The sequence below is a fragment of the Phalacrocorax carbo genome, chromosome 2 (genome assembly GCF_963921805.1).
Source record: "Phalacrocorax carbo chromosome 2, bPhaCar2.1, whole genome shotgun sequence".
Classification (NCBI taxonomy): domain Eukaryota; kingdom Metazoa; phylum Chordata; class Aves; order Suliformes; family Phalacrocoracidae; genus Phalacrocorax; species Phalacrocorax carbo.
The window spans coordinates 58398454-58417165 of NC_087514.1; the positions used below are offsets into that span (position 1 = coordinate 58398454).

The following is an 18712-nucleotide window of genomic DNA, read 5'->3' on the forward strand; positions in this document are numbered from 1 at the left end:
AGTGACAAAGGTTAGTTTCATGATTTGCAAATACAACTGACAACACATCTGCTCTGAAGAAGCAGGTAAAGTCTCGTACTGGCAGTAGCAATTTGGCTATGATGACATGCAAAGCTGGAAGAAATGACAGGGCTAGGTCTAGGACAGCACTTCAGCCCAGCAAATACCAGCACAGAATAAAACCTGCTATCAAAGGGTTATGTGGCTTTATTTACCTCTGGAATTAGAAGAGGGTGCTGGCCTAGAATAAAGGATAATACTGAAACTGGGTTTAGGGTTGGGGGTCAGGCCAGCAGATACTGATAAACTGCACCTTAGAAAGTGCCTCCAGGTTAACATGAAAAGTCGTGCTGGCTTAAACCATCTGACTGCAGAGATCTGTGGGATAAGGAGTGTGATAACATTAAGATTAGGTGTGGAATTAAGGTTTAAGCATACTCTGGAAGAGGCTGATAAACTGCATCATCTCATTTCAGTATCAGGGAGGGCCACACACCATGATAAAGCTGCCACATGACAGCCCAACACCACCCTGCATGCCAGGCCTACTCTATGTCCTCTGCTGACCCAAAGCTCCCCAAGCCCTACATGCGCTGTCAACCTGATGCGCTCCCAACCCCTCAGGATTACTGTATATGTACACTTTCATCCTCGTGTATGTGCACAGAGAACCTGGCACTCCCAAGATGTACAGATTTCCTGTACCGTATGTGCATAGTACGTATGTACTGCAGAGAGAGACAGGGAAGAGGGCCCCAAACAAGGAAATCATCTCTCTGAAAACATCCAGTCCTTACTGTCTCTATTTCTCCCTTCATTTGCACTAGGGCTCCCATATCCGAAATACATCAAAGACTACAAAAGTTACATGTCTGGCAACCAACGTCTCCTCTCTTCACAGATGCATTTTTAAAGACAATGGATCCAGACTGTGCAGCAGGTTGGTCCTGCCAAGGAATTCAGAAGACAAATATACTGAGAAGCTGCACAAAAGCTTATCCATGTCATCTCCAAACAGGAGTTTTGCCAATGATGACCTTGGCAGTACTATTTAGCACTTACCATTTTCCCAATTATTGGGAATAGGTGTTCACCACATTACTCAGCATTTTATAGGTTAGGGGAGGGTTTGGGATTGGCCTTGCCTACTTCACATTACAGCAAAACCAGGCACGTATCTACCTCTGTGTTTTAATCACAAAATAGGCTCACCCACATATAGTGATTAATGGTGGAAAAATTCAGTCTTAGTGGCAGACAGGCCTTGGACCTGACAATGACACTTTCTGGAGAAGGATGAAAGATATAATCATATTTCAAGGACAAAGTCATGTCCATACTGGAGACTATATAGTTAAAAAACTTTAAAAAAATCAATGTAAGTAGCACACAGCCCATCTCTACCATTTTCCAAGCTTGCAATTTAGAGAATGCAGGGTAGGCAAGAACGAGAGTTGCTCAATTCAAGGGGCAAACTTGCTTCAGCATTCACTACAAACTGCAGAGGAGAAAGCTTCACAGTGAGTCTTGCCAAGAGGGAATTACAATAATCGAGCCTGATGGTCACAAGATCACACACTACTCTTGTGAAACAGTTACTGGGTAAATAAGGGTGTAGCGTGTAGCCTGCAACATAGTTTATCACTGGTAGGGAAAAAAAAAGAAAAAAAAAGAAAAAAAAAAAGAAGAAAAAGTCACACTCAAAACCTGGTGTTATCCCTGAAAAAGTATGAAGTCAAGAAAGAAGGATCTTACAAATCTGCACTGATGTCAAAAATGCAGCAGAACGCCACCGCCATTCTTAACAGCAAAAATTGCCATCTTAATAGGGAAAGATGATAAAAGTTAAAATGCAAGATGCTGATTTTCAAACACATAAATAGGTGGATATCTCAGACTAGCAGAGGTAGGTATTAACAAAGCAGAACCAGAAAGATGCCACTCAGCAACCTTAAGAGTTGAAACCCGGCCAAACATTTTCTTAGCCTTTTTGTGTTTCAGGGATGTGTACCAGCGTAACTGAAGGAGTCCAGAGTAGTTTTCCAAATTTATCTTTTCTTTTTTGCAGAAATCAAGTTAAGAACTTACAAAACAATAACTCCTCCAAGCCACTGCCCTCAACTCTGCATACACAAATGTCTCTTCTGCCTCTGCACTAAATGAAACTTCCTTTAATGACCCAACTTTGATTGTCCCATCAATTTACAGCATTTTTGCCAAACTGGGGGAAAAGAGGATGCATCACATCTATCCTCAGCGCAGCACCTTGCTGTTTGGAGCAGGTCCAACAGGGGCTTAACAGGGTGCTGCTGACCACTTCTCGAGAAGGTGACTGGGAGACAGGGAGCAGCAGCAGGAGGAGAGAGCAAAGCGACCTTTGCTCCTGCCTGCAGCGAGGGCACTGACTCAGCACAGCTGGGAGTGGTAGGGGCTTGAAGGGGAGAGTACTTCATCTAGCCAGGCCCTCCCTATCACAGGGGAGAGAAAGGCCATTTAATTCATTTCTCCCTCTGACCCCTGCTTCTCTGAGGGAGGGAGAAAAAATGAAGGCATTAAGCATTTGGCATTATTTCTGAGGCAAGGAGGGTACAAAAGCATCTGAAATGAAAGTTACTCCCATTCCAGTCTCCTAAGAGCTTCCCTCTTTACTGTCAACCCACCAGAAGTCATGGGTTTTAGTAGGCTCTTGTTTCTGCGTGCTAACGCATCCTGATGTGCTATCCAGGACACTCTTCTAGTCTCAGCTTCCATCACCACCCTCTTAATTTCTGCGACTCACTAAGCTTCTGGTCCTTAGATCTGAGTTGCATTTACGAAGAAACAATATACAGGGTTCAATCACCTGGTGCAAGTTAGCATACAATTTTCCAACCTGTATTAAACCCTCAGATTATTTATGAGGTAAACCCATTATACAAATTTTGTCAAAATCCATGCTTATTAATACCTTTGTCTGTACTAAGAGCTCACTGGGCTTTAAAATTTGTACTTAAGATTACTCTACAGAAAATAGAGGATTAATACTTTTAAATGATTGTTCCAGTAGCCCAGATAACATTAAAGAACCTGTTGCAATTAAAATTCATATGCTATTTTTCCAAATCGCACAACTCAGGTCAAGAACCACAACCATAATGATCGCCAGTGAAATACTGTGTCCTGACTCACTCCATACAAATAAGCTTCTCTTACAAAAGCAGTCCTCTGCTTCAGTAGAGGAGGGTGGCAAAGGAAGAAACTGATAAGGAATAATTAAACTAATACTGCACTAATGAAAAGGTGAATTAATTGAAACATCCCACGAAGTATCCAAGTGTACACAAAGTAATTCAACAGATGTTACACTGGAAGGCCCACTACCCAGAGCATGGATGAAATCAGAATGTGATGTTAGTGGCATATCTGAAGATAAAGTCGATCATGGATTTTCAGTTGCTTACTGTGAAACATGGAACACTACTATATGTCAAGTTTGCAAGCAAACCTTACAAAATGACCACGGAAATCAGAAAATGATACAGCCAGTATCGCACTGGATGATAACACAGAAAACAGAGTTGATTTTCTCATTGATAAAAACAATGAAATGTCATATAAACTGCCCATTACTGTACCTTCATGACATCCTTATAGGAATGAATGGCCTCAATTTCCTCTTTGTCATCATCGTCATCCTCCACTCCTTCATCCAGAGCATCATATCCTTCATCCCTACTCCCATCTGTTTCTGTGGTATTAGTCATGTGGTCAATAAGCTGCTCCAGTGGAGGACTTAATTCCCGCTCTTCATTGTCCTTCAAACCATAGTCCAGGGCTTTATATATAATAATCCCTAGTGATTCAATAACCTATAAAAGTGAAAAAAATATTTATTAATGCCATTTACATGAATGAATAGGTCAGTCTAGAACACTCTTTTCTGGTGTTTGCATAACAAACTTGGCAACTGAGAGGGCAATAAACATAAAAACTAAAGATAAAAATCATCCTCTAATACCTACAGTAGTACTTCAGTAATGCAGCACAGAACACACAAAAGCAGGTCATACCACATACCTACCACTTTCTTATTTTAAAGTGTGAAATAAAAATTTGTAATTTAAAAACAAAGCAGGACCTTTTTAGATTATTTTCCCTTTTTCCTTCTAATATGACAAACCTCAAAGTAACATTACTCTAGACTTTGTAAGACTATATTATAGAATCACAGAATGGTTTAGGTTGGAAAAGACCTTTAAGATCATATTACATGCATGTGACCTTTTTGGGGGGGGTGGGTGGGAAGGAACTGAAAGAAAGAATAAACATGAGATGCCTCCCTCCTCCCACAAATTACCACAAATCATCCCACAAGATCTCCTTTGCCTTTTGTACAGCCAGTGGAGGCACACAAAGTCCACAGAAACTACCAACAACTGGATTTCATAGTAAGGAGGTAGTGCCTCAATTTTTTATTGAACTTGAGGCTTCTTTTTTGTGCTCTGTCAAGAGCAAAGCAAACAGGTGACCTCTTACTCAGTGTAAGCCAGCAAAAAATTGTCATGAACATCCCAAAATGCTAAACATACATTTTATTTCTTCGCATTAATTATTTTCCTTACCAGTAATATTAAAGCTCCTAGCATTTTAAACATGTAAAGAGATGGCACTTCAAACTGAGGAGTTTGGAAATGGGTATAAATGGAGAGAGAAGGAAAAAATGGGCTTGCAAGAGTAAACCACAAGAAGGTAATGTCACTGCTGGGAGATCCTTGTCTGACAACGGAAGTAGGACTTACATTCACTAATTGAATCTCTGATCTTCCTCATGTGTTGTGATGGCTAGTATGTCACACAAATGAGCAGACTCCAGTGTAGGAGTAGTTGGCTGTAAAGCAACTTTAATAACAGGAGTATTTCTAAACATACCAAACCTCGTCATCAAATGCCACTTTCTCTCATCGGGCTTTCGGTACTATCCTGGTTAACACACTTCTTAATGCAGATTTTTGAAATTCTATTTGGGTAAACAAGACAACACAAATGGATTCTTAATACATTAAATCTGACTCTAGCAGTTTACTGATTTCAGTGCAGCAAAGCATTTTTGGTCTGAGAGGCTGGAGGTTAGCAAAGACTTAAAATTATATCCTATTAGTTTATCTGGACAGACAATTTAATGAACTAGGTGTAAACTGACAGCTTTACACTTCCCTACTTCATTCCACTCTTGAGGTTACTGTGCAGTGCAATTTCATTTTGCAAGACAGTGCCTAATAAACAAAGAAACAAACATAAAAACCAATACATAAACCCCACCCTCTTATAATTTATTGCCAGTTATTTTGATAACTCAATTCAATATATTCAATATAAGTAATTTTCCCATGCTAGTCTCTTAAAATGTTTTTATACATATTTAGAAAATATTCTTAAAATGCAGTTAGGAAAAGTTATTAGGCAAATTAATGAGGATAAAATGGTCTTGATTTATTCAGTTCAAATAACAGCTTCTGACTTTAAAAATGCTAGTGAGACAGCAAAGTATACCAGGGAAGCATCATCACATGCTTGCTCAGTTCTCATATCCTTCCCGAGACTTCTGCCATGGCCCAGTTTGGAGACAGGACACTGTACCATATAGGCCTTAAAACCTACGTGTAACAGATCAAACTTATGTTTGCAGCATATCTGGCTTCCTTCTTAGAGAAGCTATTTTGTAATAACTGTCTCATAAGACTTATTATGTAAAAAAAAAATCTGAAAATGTGAAAATTTCACAAAATAAAATATATTCTACTGGTAGACATGTATGTTTCCTGTAACTCAGGTTCTGAGTACAACCTCAGCGTACAACCCTTCAGCAACTAAAAGGCAACAAAGAAAACTAAGTTAATCCCAATCTGAAATAGACTTAAATGAAAACGAAGTACAACTGAATAATCGCTTTGATATTTTAAACACTTGGGAGTAAACACAGTGTGAGTAATTTTTAACTTTAATAAAACATAAATTTGAAGGAGCTTAGCATACATCAGAAGGACTAAAATATCCAAATCAGATGCAAAGAAAATAATGTCTTGTTCCATGCAGTGATGGCTGCTGAACACAGCTTCTGAGTTTTACTACACCATCATGTCAAAAAAACAGAAGGGGGGTGGGGGAGGTGGGGAAGGGGCGTTATAAAGAAAGTGCGCTCTCTCTGACTCCTTCTGTTTGGGAAGAGGATTAAGGCATTCAAAAGCACCGTGGCTAAAACCAGATGACAGCTGCTGCTTTCTTTGATGTTATCAGCAGTGGGGCTTTTGCAGTTCAGTAATATGGTTTGTGCATTTTTACGTACTATGAACAGATTTCATAATACATGCAAAGCTGACACGACACGAAAGGCTGCAACAGCACCAATTCAGACATATATTTCAGTCTCAGCTCCCTGTTTAGGAGTCGTGATCAAAACCACATTTATTCAGTGTCTGTCAGTATCACAGATTCTCCTTGCTGAAAGACAAAGCAACACATATCTTAACTGAAAAACTTTGCTTTGACTTGCATTAAACTGAAAACAATCAGTGCTTTCAGTAATACTGCTTTACTGAGAATCTTATAAAACCGCACAAGTACCATAAAAATATCAAAAGTCACAGAATTGTCAACGCTTCTTCACATGGACAAAACCAGTAGTGCAACTTCACACAAATAAACCTTCTATGTCTACATAACTATAAACATTAAACACAAAGTTAGACAGTCAGCTCATTGCTGCTTAAATGCATAAGTGCTATCACTTTGCCTGTAATACATGCCAAATAAGACAAAAAAGGAAAAGCTTTTCACAATTGAATGGATTAATTGATAAATATGCAGGGGGTTTTGAGTTAGATAATCAGGGACTATCACTTTTTTTTTTTTAAGCATTGTTTATTTACAAATGAGTCACTGGTTCTAAACTGCACTGTTTGCTAACTTCACACAAGATAATACTTCAGACACCTAACAAGTGACAAGCACTGACACAGTTTTCAATTATATCTGTGAAAACAGAGGTATAGTAGGAAAACAAGGCTAAGAAGGGACTTACTGAGGCCCTTTTAAATGAGAGTCTTACGCTGACACACCAAAACAACTGTACAACACTGAAATAAGTGCCAGCACTAATGATAAATTATGCTTCTTGATCCAGATGAAACAAAAAACCCAAACCAAACAAAAAAAATACCAAGTTCAGCACCTTGGATTTTAGAACACATTTGCTCCCATTTCATTTAAATTTTGGCGAAGGACCTGATCTTTGCGAATCAATCAGCGGCTAAAAAGCTTAAAGAATAAACAAGGAAGTCTGCATTATTATGCTTTACACCTTTTCACCAAGTTCTTTCATGGCTTTAGCCAAAAAAAAAAAAACAACCCACAAAAAAAAAAAAAAAAAAACAAAAAAACCACACACCACAAAAAACACACACCACCCCAAAACATTTCCCACAGACTGAACTTGTACTCTGTTGTGCTTAAATCATCAGTGAAAGGGGAATTTTGTCTCACCATAAGTAAGTATTCTTTCAGTTCCTACACCAGTCTGGACTCGTATTATACTGTTCCTTTATAACAAGTTGCGATAAAGTTGCTGGAACACTTCGACTTCAAACATGATATAAAAACAATATCCTCACACCCCTTTTACACATGCAGCAAACCTAAAACCCAAACCATTCAGAACATTTTAATACACAAACACTGCATGGAACTTTCCATTCCATATACCTTCCTCCAACACATTAAGGCATGCCTCTTAGACAGGGGTTCATTAGAGTTTTAGGTCTTTTATATGACACAAATCACTTTTTTCCAATGAACACTGCCAATTTAACATTCTCAAAAACCCCTCAAATATACAGCCTTTGTATAGGAACCAAAGACATCTGAGACTTGCAAAAGTCTCAAGTTAAATTACTGTGAGTACTTCTCTTGTGTGGTTTTTTTTGTTTGTTGGTTGGTTTGGGGTTTTTTATTATTTATTTTTTTATTTCAGAGCAGAATCCTGTTTTCCTCTCAACATTTATAGCTCTCTGACTCTTGCTGAAGTGTAGATGAGAACAGGCAGAATCCACATTCCCCCCCACTCACCGCACACACAATAGGGCACTGTCTGAGCTTTCACCTCCTTCCTAGCCTTGCCTCAATTTTTAAACAAAGCAACAAAGCCTAAGGACAGGCTTGTACTTTGTGCAGCAAAGGGCTTTTTTTCAGCTCAAATGCCTGTCCCTCCCTAAAGTTCTCCCTTCCTCCAAAAGCCACTCAGGTTTTGAATCTCTAAATTGGGATTAAAGATGCAGCAAAGCTCCAGTTCTTTAAGGTAAGTCAGCTAACTTTGAACTTTCCCACAAGGACCTCAGATATGGCAACCAGTCACAATATCTGCATTACTACTGCGCTGTCTTTTATGAATTCTAATAAATTTTTTATTAAAAATTTATACTACAACTATTATTTTTAAGTGCTCCCATTTCTTACCGGCAGATCTCCAACACACTTTATGAAGGAGAATCACTCTGCCTTACAGTCAGGGTGCCGAGAGCCCGGAGCTGGCACTGGCCGCGGCACTCCTCAGGGCAGAGCTCCTCTACGCCACCAACCCTGTCACCGCCCCTGGTATTAGGCAGCACTTAGTCAATCTGCAAAGACTAACCTGTCCTACTGGTGACTTTAAATTAGCCTGCCAGGAGCTTGACGCTGTGCTTCTGGAATCATAACACGCAGCAAAAACACATCCATAGATACCCTTGAAGTCAGAGTTATGTATCTTAAATTTTCTATGGCCCATTAGGAGGACACACAAACACGCACAAGTTTTTGTGCTAAAATTCTGTAATACAGTCCAAAGACAGGCATGTTAAATTTTTATGTAAACTCAGCTGTTCCTCTCTAGCTAGATGACAGAGGGAGCAAGCTGTTACTCTGGCTATCATTTCCATTCGTAACAAAGTCATTTGTTGTTTCTTCAGTATCCAATTCTGGAGCTGAAAAAGACCATGCTTTTAGGAAGGGTGAACAAGTAATGGTGTTAGAATAAACCAAAGTACACTTTTTGGTTATTTACATCATCCTTAGATGCCCTACATAACAGCCCGGAGTACTTCATGGAAGAGTATGTCTAAATAGGCCGTTAGAAGAGATGCATTGCTCTCACCGCATACCTTGGGTATACTAATGTAGTTTTTACCATAGCATTCCCCAGTGAAAACAGGCTAGCATTGCCCAGGTTTTAATAGCTGGGGACATTGCTAAATTTAAATATGACCTTCACTAAACTGGAGCAACTTGCAACAGACTGGCAAACGAGAACAGCGAAAAAACTTCCAAGTACGTCCAGGTTAGCAGCAAGGATTCAGAATATTTCTGATGAATCACTCATTGCCAAAGAATACGGACATAAAATGCATAATTATTTAACTCCTGGGAGATGTTGGTTTGCTACAGAAATAACAAGATACTGCTTTCTGCAATATAATGAGCCCTGCCTTTTAAGACAGAGCAGTAATAAAAGCAAAGAAAAAAATCAGAGTATGTTGCGTACAATAGAAATTAAATATGAAAGAAAATTAAATACACCGTTTTAACAAGATTCAGCCTGATTTAGATACATCCAGAGTTAGCAAAATTTCTCTACCATATTTCGAGGAGATCTTTTTCACAACGATTTTATATCCATGAGTCTTTGAATGCACTACACGGGTAGACAGACCTATTTACTGAATTCTTTTTACTATTCAGGTATACATTAAAGAGATTCAGTGGAAGAACTCCTGATCAAAGACACGGAACAAGCCTAAAACGAACAAAGGGGATGCTTGCTTTTGGGGGTTTTGTTTTGTTCCCCCCAAAGTGGATATGTAAGAATTTAAGCTCTTAAATGTTGGACTCATTTGCCTCTAATAAAGTAACAGTAATTTAAGTTTATTAAGGCTCAAGTATAATATAACTCTCCAACTTATTCAAAGGTTCTGATAATTATAAATGTATTTTTTGTTGTTCAAGTTTCACTGTAGATATTATCTAAGGAGAACAGTCATTTATTAGCATAAATGAAAGGAGAATGTATTCCATTGTATCAGTCTCAACTTATATTTTAACTGCTGCATTAAAACACTGAAACAAAACTTCACTCTTCTTCCTGGTTTTGTTCATACCTTATAATCCCCAAGTTTAAGACAAATTGTTACTCTATTATTAAGGAATTTATCCAACCTGAAGGAATTTAACCAAAGTGACAGTTCAGCCCCAGAGAAAAAACAAAATTAAATTCCCTGATTTAACTGTGGAGCCTCCAGTAATAGCTGCATCTCCAGTAAAAGAATTAGGTGCAATAAATAAGTAACATGGATGGTGAAGGTAATTTGAAAGTTCTTAAATACACCTCTGTTCATATCATGGTTTTAAATACAGGTCATGTTATCCTGATCCCATTTAAGTAAATGGCAGAGATGGCGATGACATTAAGAATTCTAAGGTTGGAATATATTTGCTGAAACAAAGAGGCAGAACGGACATGTTGTTACATTTCCCTACTATAGGTTTAAAACTATCTGAAAATTGCCTTAAAATATCCTACCTATTTAGGATTTTAGGCACAGTATCATCTTGATTTTTTTAAGAAACATTTTATTTTCACAATCTATAAAGACAATTTGCACAAAAACTTCATTCAAAATCTCAGCGGCTTAGAAATTAAGGACATCAAGATTAAGTCATGAAAGCCCCAATGACTATGGAAATGCCATTTTGAAATGTAAGGAGAAAATGTTTTTTTCATCTTAAAGACACAAAATCAGACCATGTCACAAACTTCTGTTCTAGTTCCCTTCTCATGTACAGCAAAGCCATAAATTTGCTATTACTCCTCAGAGTAATGCTTCTTACACATAAGAGGTATTTTTTAAAGAAAAGTTTCCATGCGGTATTAATCTGATAAATCTACAAGTAGTATTATTACAGAATCATTTAATCCAACCAAACCAATTATTATTCTTTTCAGCACACATAACCCTTCAGTATTGCTGACTTGACTAAAGAAAGTCATGTCCAAAAAAGTTTTTGTTGTCTTTTTTTATTATTATTATGAAATATAGTTAAACATATATATATATAGTTTTATATAGAAATAGAAAGCTGTCAGGTGAAATCTGAGAAAGCCAACAGAAGGAGCAAAGACTTTACTTGACTACCAGAAATATAACCAGGCCACAGAAATGCCAGTGGGGTCAAATTTTGTAAGAGACAGAAATTGTTGTTTGCCCTATCAGCCTTTCGATAAAGCTTTATCTAGATTACACAAAAGTATCAGATTAACTCCAGCAAAGGATTTGGTAGTGAGAGAGAGAGAAGTGACCAGCTCAAGGAAAACTGGTATAAAGGAGAGTGAAACTAGTTCAGTAGCTCTGATCCTGAGAATTCGTGTGCAACTGGTTTAAATTTGGCTGATATTGCATACCTGCCCATGGTCTGTCAGACAGCTACAGAAGAAAGATAATAAGATACTTACAGTAGCTTTGATTCAGTTCAATTTATGGTAGTCATGAAGCAATGCAAAATCAATACCACTTTTATTCAAAATATCTACACATTTCATCTGATCTACTCAAAACGTCAGTTTGCATTAACTCCTCAGCCTTCCCACACATTTCATTTAAACCACTACAGTTGCCTGCTGCAGGCTTGGCCCCCATTTAATTAATCCAAAAATTAAAGTGAGTAAACACCTGCTGCAATATAAACCATTTCTTCTCCTGTGAGTCAAGAACTTTCTCACACCTATTTTCTCCAAAATTAACAACTACAAAAGCCAAGCAAACAAAATACCTGTACAATGAAAGCTATTCTTTTAAATACAAATTTTCGATTAGTTAAAGTTATACATTTGCATGTATGTCTTATAAGCTTTCCAGCACTGGCTCCCAAAAGATTTTACAAAAGTTAGGCTAACTTCGCCATATCTGTCAGAGGTATGTGTACATTTCAAGCATTTCACAAATTATGAACTTCAAGACAGACAAAGCACCTGAACAAGTCCACACAGAGTTGGGAACATGACAACTCTTCTAGTTTAACTGTAGCTTTCCTAAAACCCTCCTACTTCCATTCCTGAAAAAATATATGTCCTTTTGACTCCTAACAGACCTCTCTTGTCAAATTGTCATAATTCCCGGATTTCATGCCTAAAATCGATGATGGCAAGAAACAAGCCCAAATGTAACCACACAACAGGTCCTTTTCAAAGTGATGTGCCACAAAAGAAGGCTGATGTATGCTGCTCCTTTCTAGTGACTGGAGTATTCATTAACCACGCACAAAGCAATACAAATTTAATGCTGCTTGTCTCAAAGGTACTGAATATTGAGATGGGAAGTCAAATAACCACCAGTAAGAAGGTTGTCCTTTTCATCCATACCGAAGGAGAAACTTCAAAGATCTCTGTGGAATGTTCGTATTTATTACACAGCCACCCAAGACGAATCATGCATAGCTACCTCTGCTATCTTGTGGAAGATCCCTCAGCCATACGAAGGCAGACATCTGTGTGTGACTTGTTTCCTAAATAAACCAATGGGGATTCACACATACAGCCTGTGAACAAAAAACTGAAAAATTTTAGACTTTTACTGAGAGGTTTTTCATTAGTCAGAAGTGCAAGGAAACTTCAGCTTGACATTAAGAATATATCTTGATCATGAAATATGAGAATTTTCACATGGACTATCACAATAGTCCAAGGATTTACAAATGTGCCAGGCAACTATTCATTTAGGCCATGAATGATCTCTAACTATGTCACACAAACACAACACTGCAGGCTGACAAAGCCTCTGCAAAGCTCCTGATTTTATGACTGTTCTTCCACATCCTCTTCTGCAGAAGCAGCAACATTGGATACAGGCATCTGGATCACTGGCATTCAAACACATACTCCTCCAAGACTGAATGCCTACGTGAACATGAAATATTTTAGTAACGAGAAAAGGGAGTTACTGCAAAATCGCCTTCAAGCTCTCGAAATGGCCTCGTTGGAAAGAATGACATTTGCTAGACTAATTCAAGAAAGCACCAGTAGGCAATGTTGACAAGTTATCCATATAAAAGATAGAAGCTTGACATTGTTTTTACCTCTGAAATTCAGATACAATCATAGCATGGAAGGCTGACTTACCCTAAACCAAAGAGCAACAGAATGCATGGCTGAGTCTCAGCAGAAAGCTACCACCTTTGGGCTGCAAAACCCCAGAGAATCCATTTATGAAATGACACTCACAGTTTTCTATTTCCTTCACTGTTCCTCCTGAACAGTGAAATCTACCCCAGAAGAAACCCATATTAAAACATACCTCTATTACAGTTAAAGGTTATTACTATAAAACAGACAGTTTATAACCTCAGGCACGAAGTACCTTAGCAAAAGATATTCCAGCACCTGCCATCTTGCAGTCGTCAAAGCGCTGAACTATGACAGTTTATTACCCCTAATGGGACAGCCATATTCCTGGATTACCGATTGCTGAGCATTGTTTTATTGCTCTTTGCCAATAATTATATTATCCATGTATTCTAGTATAGTGATGATAACAAAGATTTGCCACACTTCAAAATCTTATGCTATTTTAAAAAAATTAATATTAATCTTATGCTTTGATTAAAAAACAAAACAAAACCAAAGCATTCCTAACTCTGGCTCTCTGCAGAAACCTGGATCACACAGCCAGATTTTCTACAGTGTTCAGCACTTGGTCTTCTAATAGAGTAGAGATATTATCTAGATAGTTCATTTAGCTGCTTAGATAGCAGCCAAGTTAGTAAATATCCAACCACTGGTGGAGTGGGATTAATTCTAACACATCTATGTAAGCTGCACGAGTACTTCAGAACAAAAAAGGCTGACATTTAAAAATAAAAGCTATATGCATACCAATTAATTAGACCTACCACCTCAAAAGCTATATTGAAATTCTCTGTCCTATTCAATGCATTTCGTACTGCTTGGGAAACTTGACAGTCTCATAAAATTAAGCCTAAAAGAGCCAATCTTGAGTTTCTCTTATGTTGAGACCTCATTAATGGATGTGCTAAAGGCAGTTCCTGTACAAGCCACTCTCCTGCCCTCAGCCCAAGGAAAAGCAAGATATGTAAAGATGTGTTTTGCAGGTAACATGGTACAAAGGGGAAGGGGGAACACCAGGGCAGAGTGACCTGTCACATCCATAGAACCACTACAGGACAGCTCTAACACAGCCCCGACACAATTCATCCCTGGATCAAGGATTCACAAGGTCCTCAAAGCTTCTTCTCTGGGTTGCCAAGAACAGAGCTGAGCTCAGGCATACAGGGGGTATAAATCCCCTTAGAGTTCTCATGCTTTGGAAGTTAAAATGATGCTGCAATATTCCCCCATCTTTCTAGCCACATTATCAGTCTTTAAATGACAGAATGGGATCCCTGCCTGGAAAAAGAAAGTCAAGGCGTTATGTTAGTACTTTGGTGAGTTTCCTGGTTTTGAAAACATCATACTTTTTTTTTTGTAAAATATCAACTACAATTCAGAGTTTATAATTTCTATGTAAGTGTCACAGCATCTCTAAGTCAGCATATAGTTGCATCCACAATTTTCTTAACACAAAATAACCAAAGAATTCAAATCCTAAATTTAATCTCATCTTTACAGCCCCAAACTCCCCAGCAAAATAAGCTGAACTACCCTTCCTAACCACGTTGTAAAACACAGGCATTACTTCTTCCACCCAGTACTTAAGCCAATTTCAGATGCAGGAAGTGTATGGGGCTGCAGATCATGTGGGGTTTTCCTAATTGCTTATTTCTTGTGAGACCTCACACTGGTTATTTCCGCTCCTCCTATAACAGTTCTACCACCTGTAATATGAGTACATTGACCCATTTTCAAAGCTTTGGATGAGAAGTGCTGTGCAAGTCTAAATTATATTTCTGCAAGTCACACACACAGGCTTAAACTCAGCTGGAGTGCTCCTAATCATCCAGTTTTCCCTATGACTTTTGTTCCCTATAAACCAGGGGAAGGAAAAATTAAGAGAAGTACATGCCTGAGGCTAATGGTTAGGCTTATCAGCTGGGTGCAATGCAACACACAAAACTGCTTTTCTTTGAGAATGTAAAGCAAGGCGTAAGAGTGATTTATTTAAAAATAAGTAGCACAGGTAGGCACAGAAAATAGCTACTAAGATTAGACTATCAGATTGTTCTAAACTTCACAGGAAATAAATTCTGACAGCATCGTCTCTTTGTCTTGTTATACCAATGTAGTTATACCTACCAGTCTACACCCTAGAGATTTAATGTCTTGAAGTTTAAGAAATAGGCAAAATGGCACAGTTTTAATGATTTTGGACATTGTGGCTTTAAATTTTGATCTTTAATTTAATTAAGAATCCCTAATTATTTTTAATACCCTTTAAGATTTTAACATTTTACAAACTCAGTCATATCCACACACCCTTTTGGGAATACCTTTTGTAATACACACAGCATGGCAATTCATATCATAGCTCAGAAAGAAGTTGCCTGGCAATGTCTAGACAAAGCAAAATGAAAAACAAGGTTGTTTCTTCAGATAGTTCTCTAACAAGTGAAATAATTTTCCTGGAGGGAATTAAAAAAAAAAAAAAGAAAAAAGGGGAAAAAAAGGCAATGTAACAGTCAGAAAGTCCATTACAGAAGGAACACTAAATTCTGCTGGACTTCCATAGGAACCACAGCTTTGGAACAGCAAAAACATTCCTGCCTAGGCAAGAAACAAGTTGCTTAAAAGTAATCTCCTTAAATTGGAGAGACATCCATTTGATTCCATCAGAGAATCTTTTTTTTCCTTGTTCTTTTATTTTGTAGCCCCCCTGAAGTTTACAAAATGTAAGAATAAAAGAAAAATATTGTGTTACAAACATAAACCTAGATTCTTCAACTAAATGAGCACAGTCATCAATACTCTTGAAGGAGTTAAAGATCTTCAATCAAACCAGTTTGAAAAGAGCATCTACTCAACTACCTCCAGGGAATCAGATGTTCAGTATTTCAAATGCCAATGAACTATTTATGTCTGTGAATTCCGGAGCTCAGAGTGACAGCAGAATTTGTTTTTATTTTCTTCTCATTAACCTTTTTGCACAGATTATTTTCCTCCTTTGTCCAGTTGTACTATACTTCATTAAGCTGTGTATTCTCACATAAAAAACGAAACAGGCAGCCGCATGTAAATGGTAGCTTATAGGGAGGTGAAACCTGACAAAGGAGGGGAGTCTTTTGTAAGGAATGGGACCAGAAGTAAATGTCAGACAAAATGCAACGACACCATTTCAGAGAACACTGGTTTTAAGGAATAACTATTACTTGCCAAACCCACCTGGGGTGAGCAGATGTCATCCTCACCTCTCCACCTACTCTCTGCTAACATCATAGTGCTTGTGTTGCAATGTTTCTGCCAGATCAGAAAACTGACTTTGCTGAAAAAAGTCAGGCTTTCCTGACCAGCTTGGTAAAAGTAGAAAAAAAACCAACAAAACACACCACCAAAAAAACCCACCAACCAACAAACCCAACCCCTAACTCTCTACACATGTGCATATGCACCCTCTGTGCTACCATACACCAGCTTTGGCTTTAGGCCAAAAGAAAGCATAGCACTGCAGAAACCTCAAAGCTATACTTACAGATAAAAGAAATGTCTATTTTCACTGGAAGAGCTAAAATTAGCCTTAACAAGGCGTGACTGCATGACTGTTTGCCATAACTATTTAAAATTTTTAGATAAAATGCTTGGTGAAAACACAATCCTTTCCCTGACAATTTTTTAATGTTGTCACAATATACTGTCTTCCCTCATCTCCAGTTTTACCTACGAGCATTGCTTTTTACCAAATACTTATTATGATAATTAGAGCTGGGAGGGGGAAATTTTATGAGGTTTTCCTTTGTATAGTTAAGATTAAAAAAAAAAGTTTGGTTATTTCAAAATTATTATATAAAGATTAATCAAGTCAACCAAAAGCAAGCCACAATAAAATAAAAAAGTCTAACTCAAATCATAACATTGTTTTAAACTAACGTTTATTAGTAAGAGATCTAATAACATTAAAGAGATTCCAAAGTGGAGCAAAATACATCAAATACAGTGTTTTCTTTTAGATTTTTATTTTTTTAAAAAACCTAATTAATAAACCCCTTAATATAAAATTTCTAAGGATTTTTCCAGTACACTTAAAGGTTTTTTTTAATAGAGTAATCATGACATGCCAACAAAGCCCAGGTGCAAAGGAACAAACAGACTGGAAATGCAACCTTCCGTACACATTGCCCTTACCTAATTAAGCTAATAAAAAGTATTCTACCAGCAGAAATTAAGCTTTTCTCTGTCCCAGAAAGCTCTCTATTTTTAGATTGCCAAACTGAGGTAATGAATAATGTTTATTAACATTTTAAACGCATCTCCCAGCTAAAACATTTATTCCATTAATTGACCAACCAGTGGGACTACGTAAGTGTCTGACCTAGAAACTTAAAAAAAAAATCAAAAGAGAAAGAATGTTGGGGGTTTTTTTTTTCTTATGCAGAAGGTACACCTTGAACTATTGGCTACTGCTCACTAGAAAGCACGGCCTCAGGGAGAAACTTCTTCCAGTGAGTAGACACTTCAGTAGCTGCTGCTCATATGGGAACACTACATGAAACATTAAATATTAGGCAGGAGGGCCAGCAGCCACCACAGATACAGCCTGTAACAATTCCTGAGAAATTTTCAACTGAAGGCAGGACTTAATATTCTTAGAGTATACGTGAAATTTGCCCAAATCTCTCTGGCCATTTGACTACAGCAGATTTTTCTAGACTGATTTACAGCTGCTTCCTCTAAAGGTACCTCAGCTTGCTATGAAACTTGCAGTTAATTCTCTATTGGAGTATTTTGCTCTTTTCCAAAGTTTAAAAAACACTGCTCAAATGTTAACATTAAGCTGTTCACAACAGACCACCTGTCACTGTTTTCTAAGGAACAGTAGCCATTAAAGCTATGAGAGGAAACTTGAGTTGACCGCCAGACCTATCAGGTCTGCTAGGAACATCTACCAATTTTGCAGCATTCATTACTGAGGGCCCACATTTACATCTCTTGTTCAGTCACATTTTTAGGTGACAGCATTAAAAAAAACACTGGACCTGTATGACATTTTCCTTCTCTTCCATAACTGATTAAGAAGTAACTGCTTATAAATTATAAACACTTAGAAAATATGTTCCCAGTCCTGTTTCTGCATTCATTACCGATCCTGTGATCAATGTGCTACAAAGTGGAATGATGTTTCAGGCTTACTGTGGGTTGCTAAACTGAGGTAGCACGTGCTTTCTACAAAGCACCCTCAGTCACTGAAGGGTTCTACGGCACTAGTTTTCAAGTAAAATGGGCTTTTGTTAACCATACTGGAACAGCTTTTTGACCGACCACATTCCTCTTTTGAGAACTCACATTAGTATTTACATTATCAGATCAGAACAGCACTTTTGAAATGAACCTCCCCATCATCCCCCTCTGAGCTTTTGGGTTACATCATGGAGCGCTCTGCAAAACGAAGCTCCTTTTGGATGAAGCTAAAACCGAAGATGAAATCCAGAAGCTCACTTAACACACTCATTTTGCTGATGGCACACCCAGCCTAAGGCTTTCAGAAGAGAG

The 18712-nt window shown here is 37.9% G+C and overlaps 1 protein-coding gene across 3 annotated transcripts in view; it reads right to left on the bottom strand.

Annotated features, from left to right (window-relative positions):
• The window catches only part of SPIRE1 (spire type actin nucleation factor 1), a 132174-nt gene that overhangs the window by 69393 nt on the left and 44069 nt on the right, over positions 1-18712 (bottom strand). For all 3 annotated transcript variants that reach the window (XR_010371510.1, XM_064443032.1, XM_064443031.1), the window contains exon 3: positions 3615-3848. Coding sequence is in view for 2 of the 3 variants with exons in the window: in XM_064443032.1 (XP_064299102.1) it covers positions 3615-3848 (234 nt within the window). In the remaining variant the exon portion in view is untranslated. The remainder of the gene's footprint in view (positions 1-3614; positions 3849-18712) is intronic.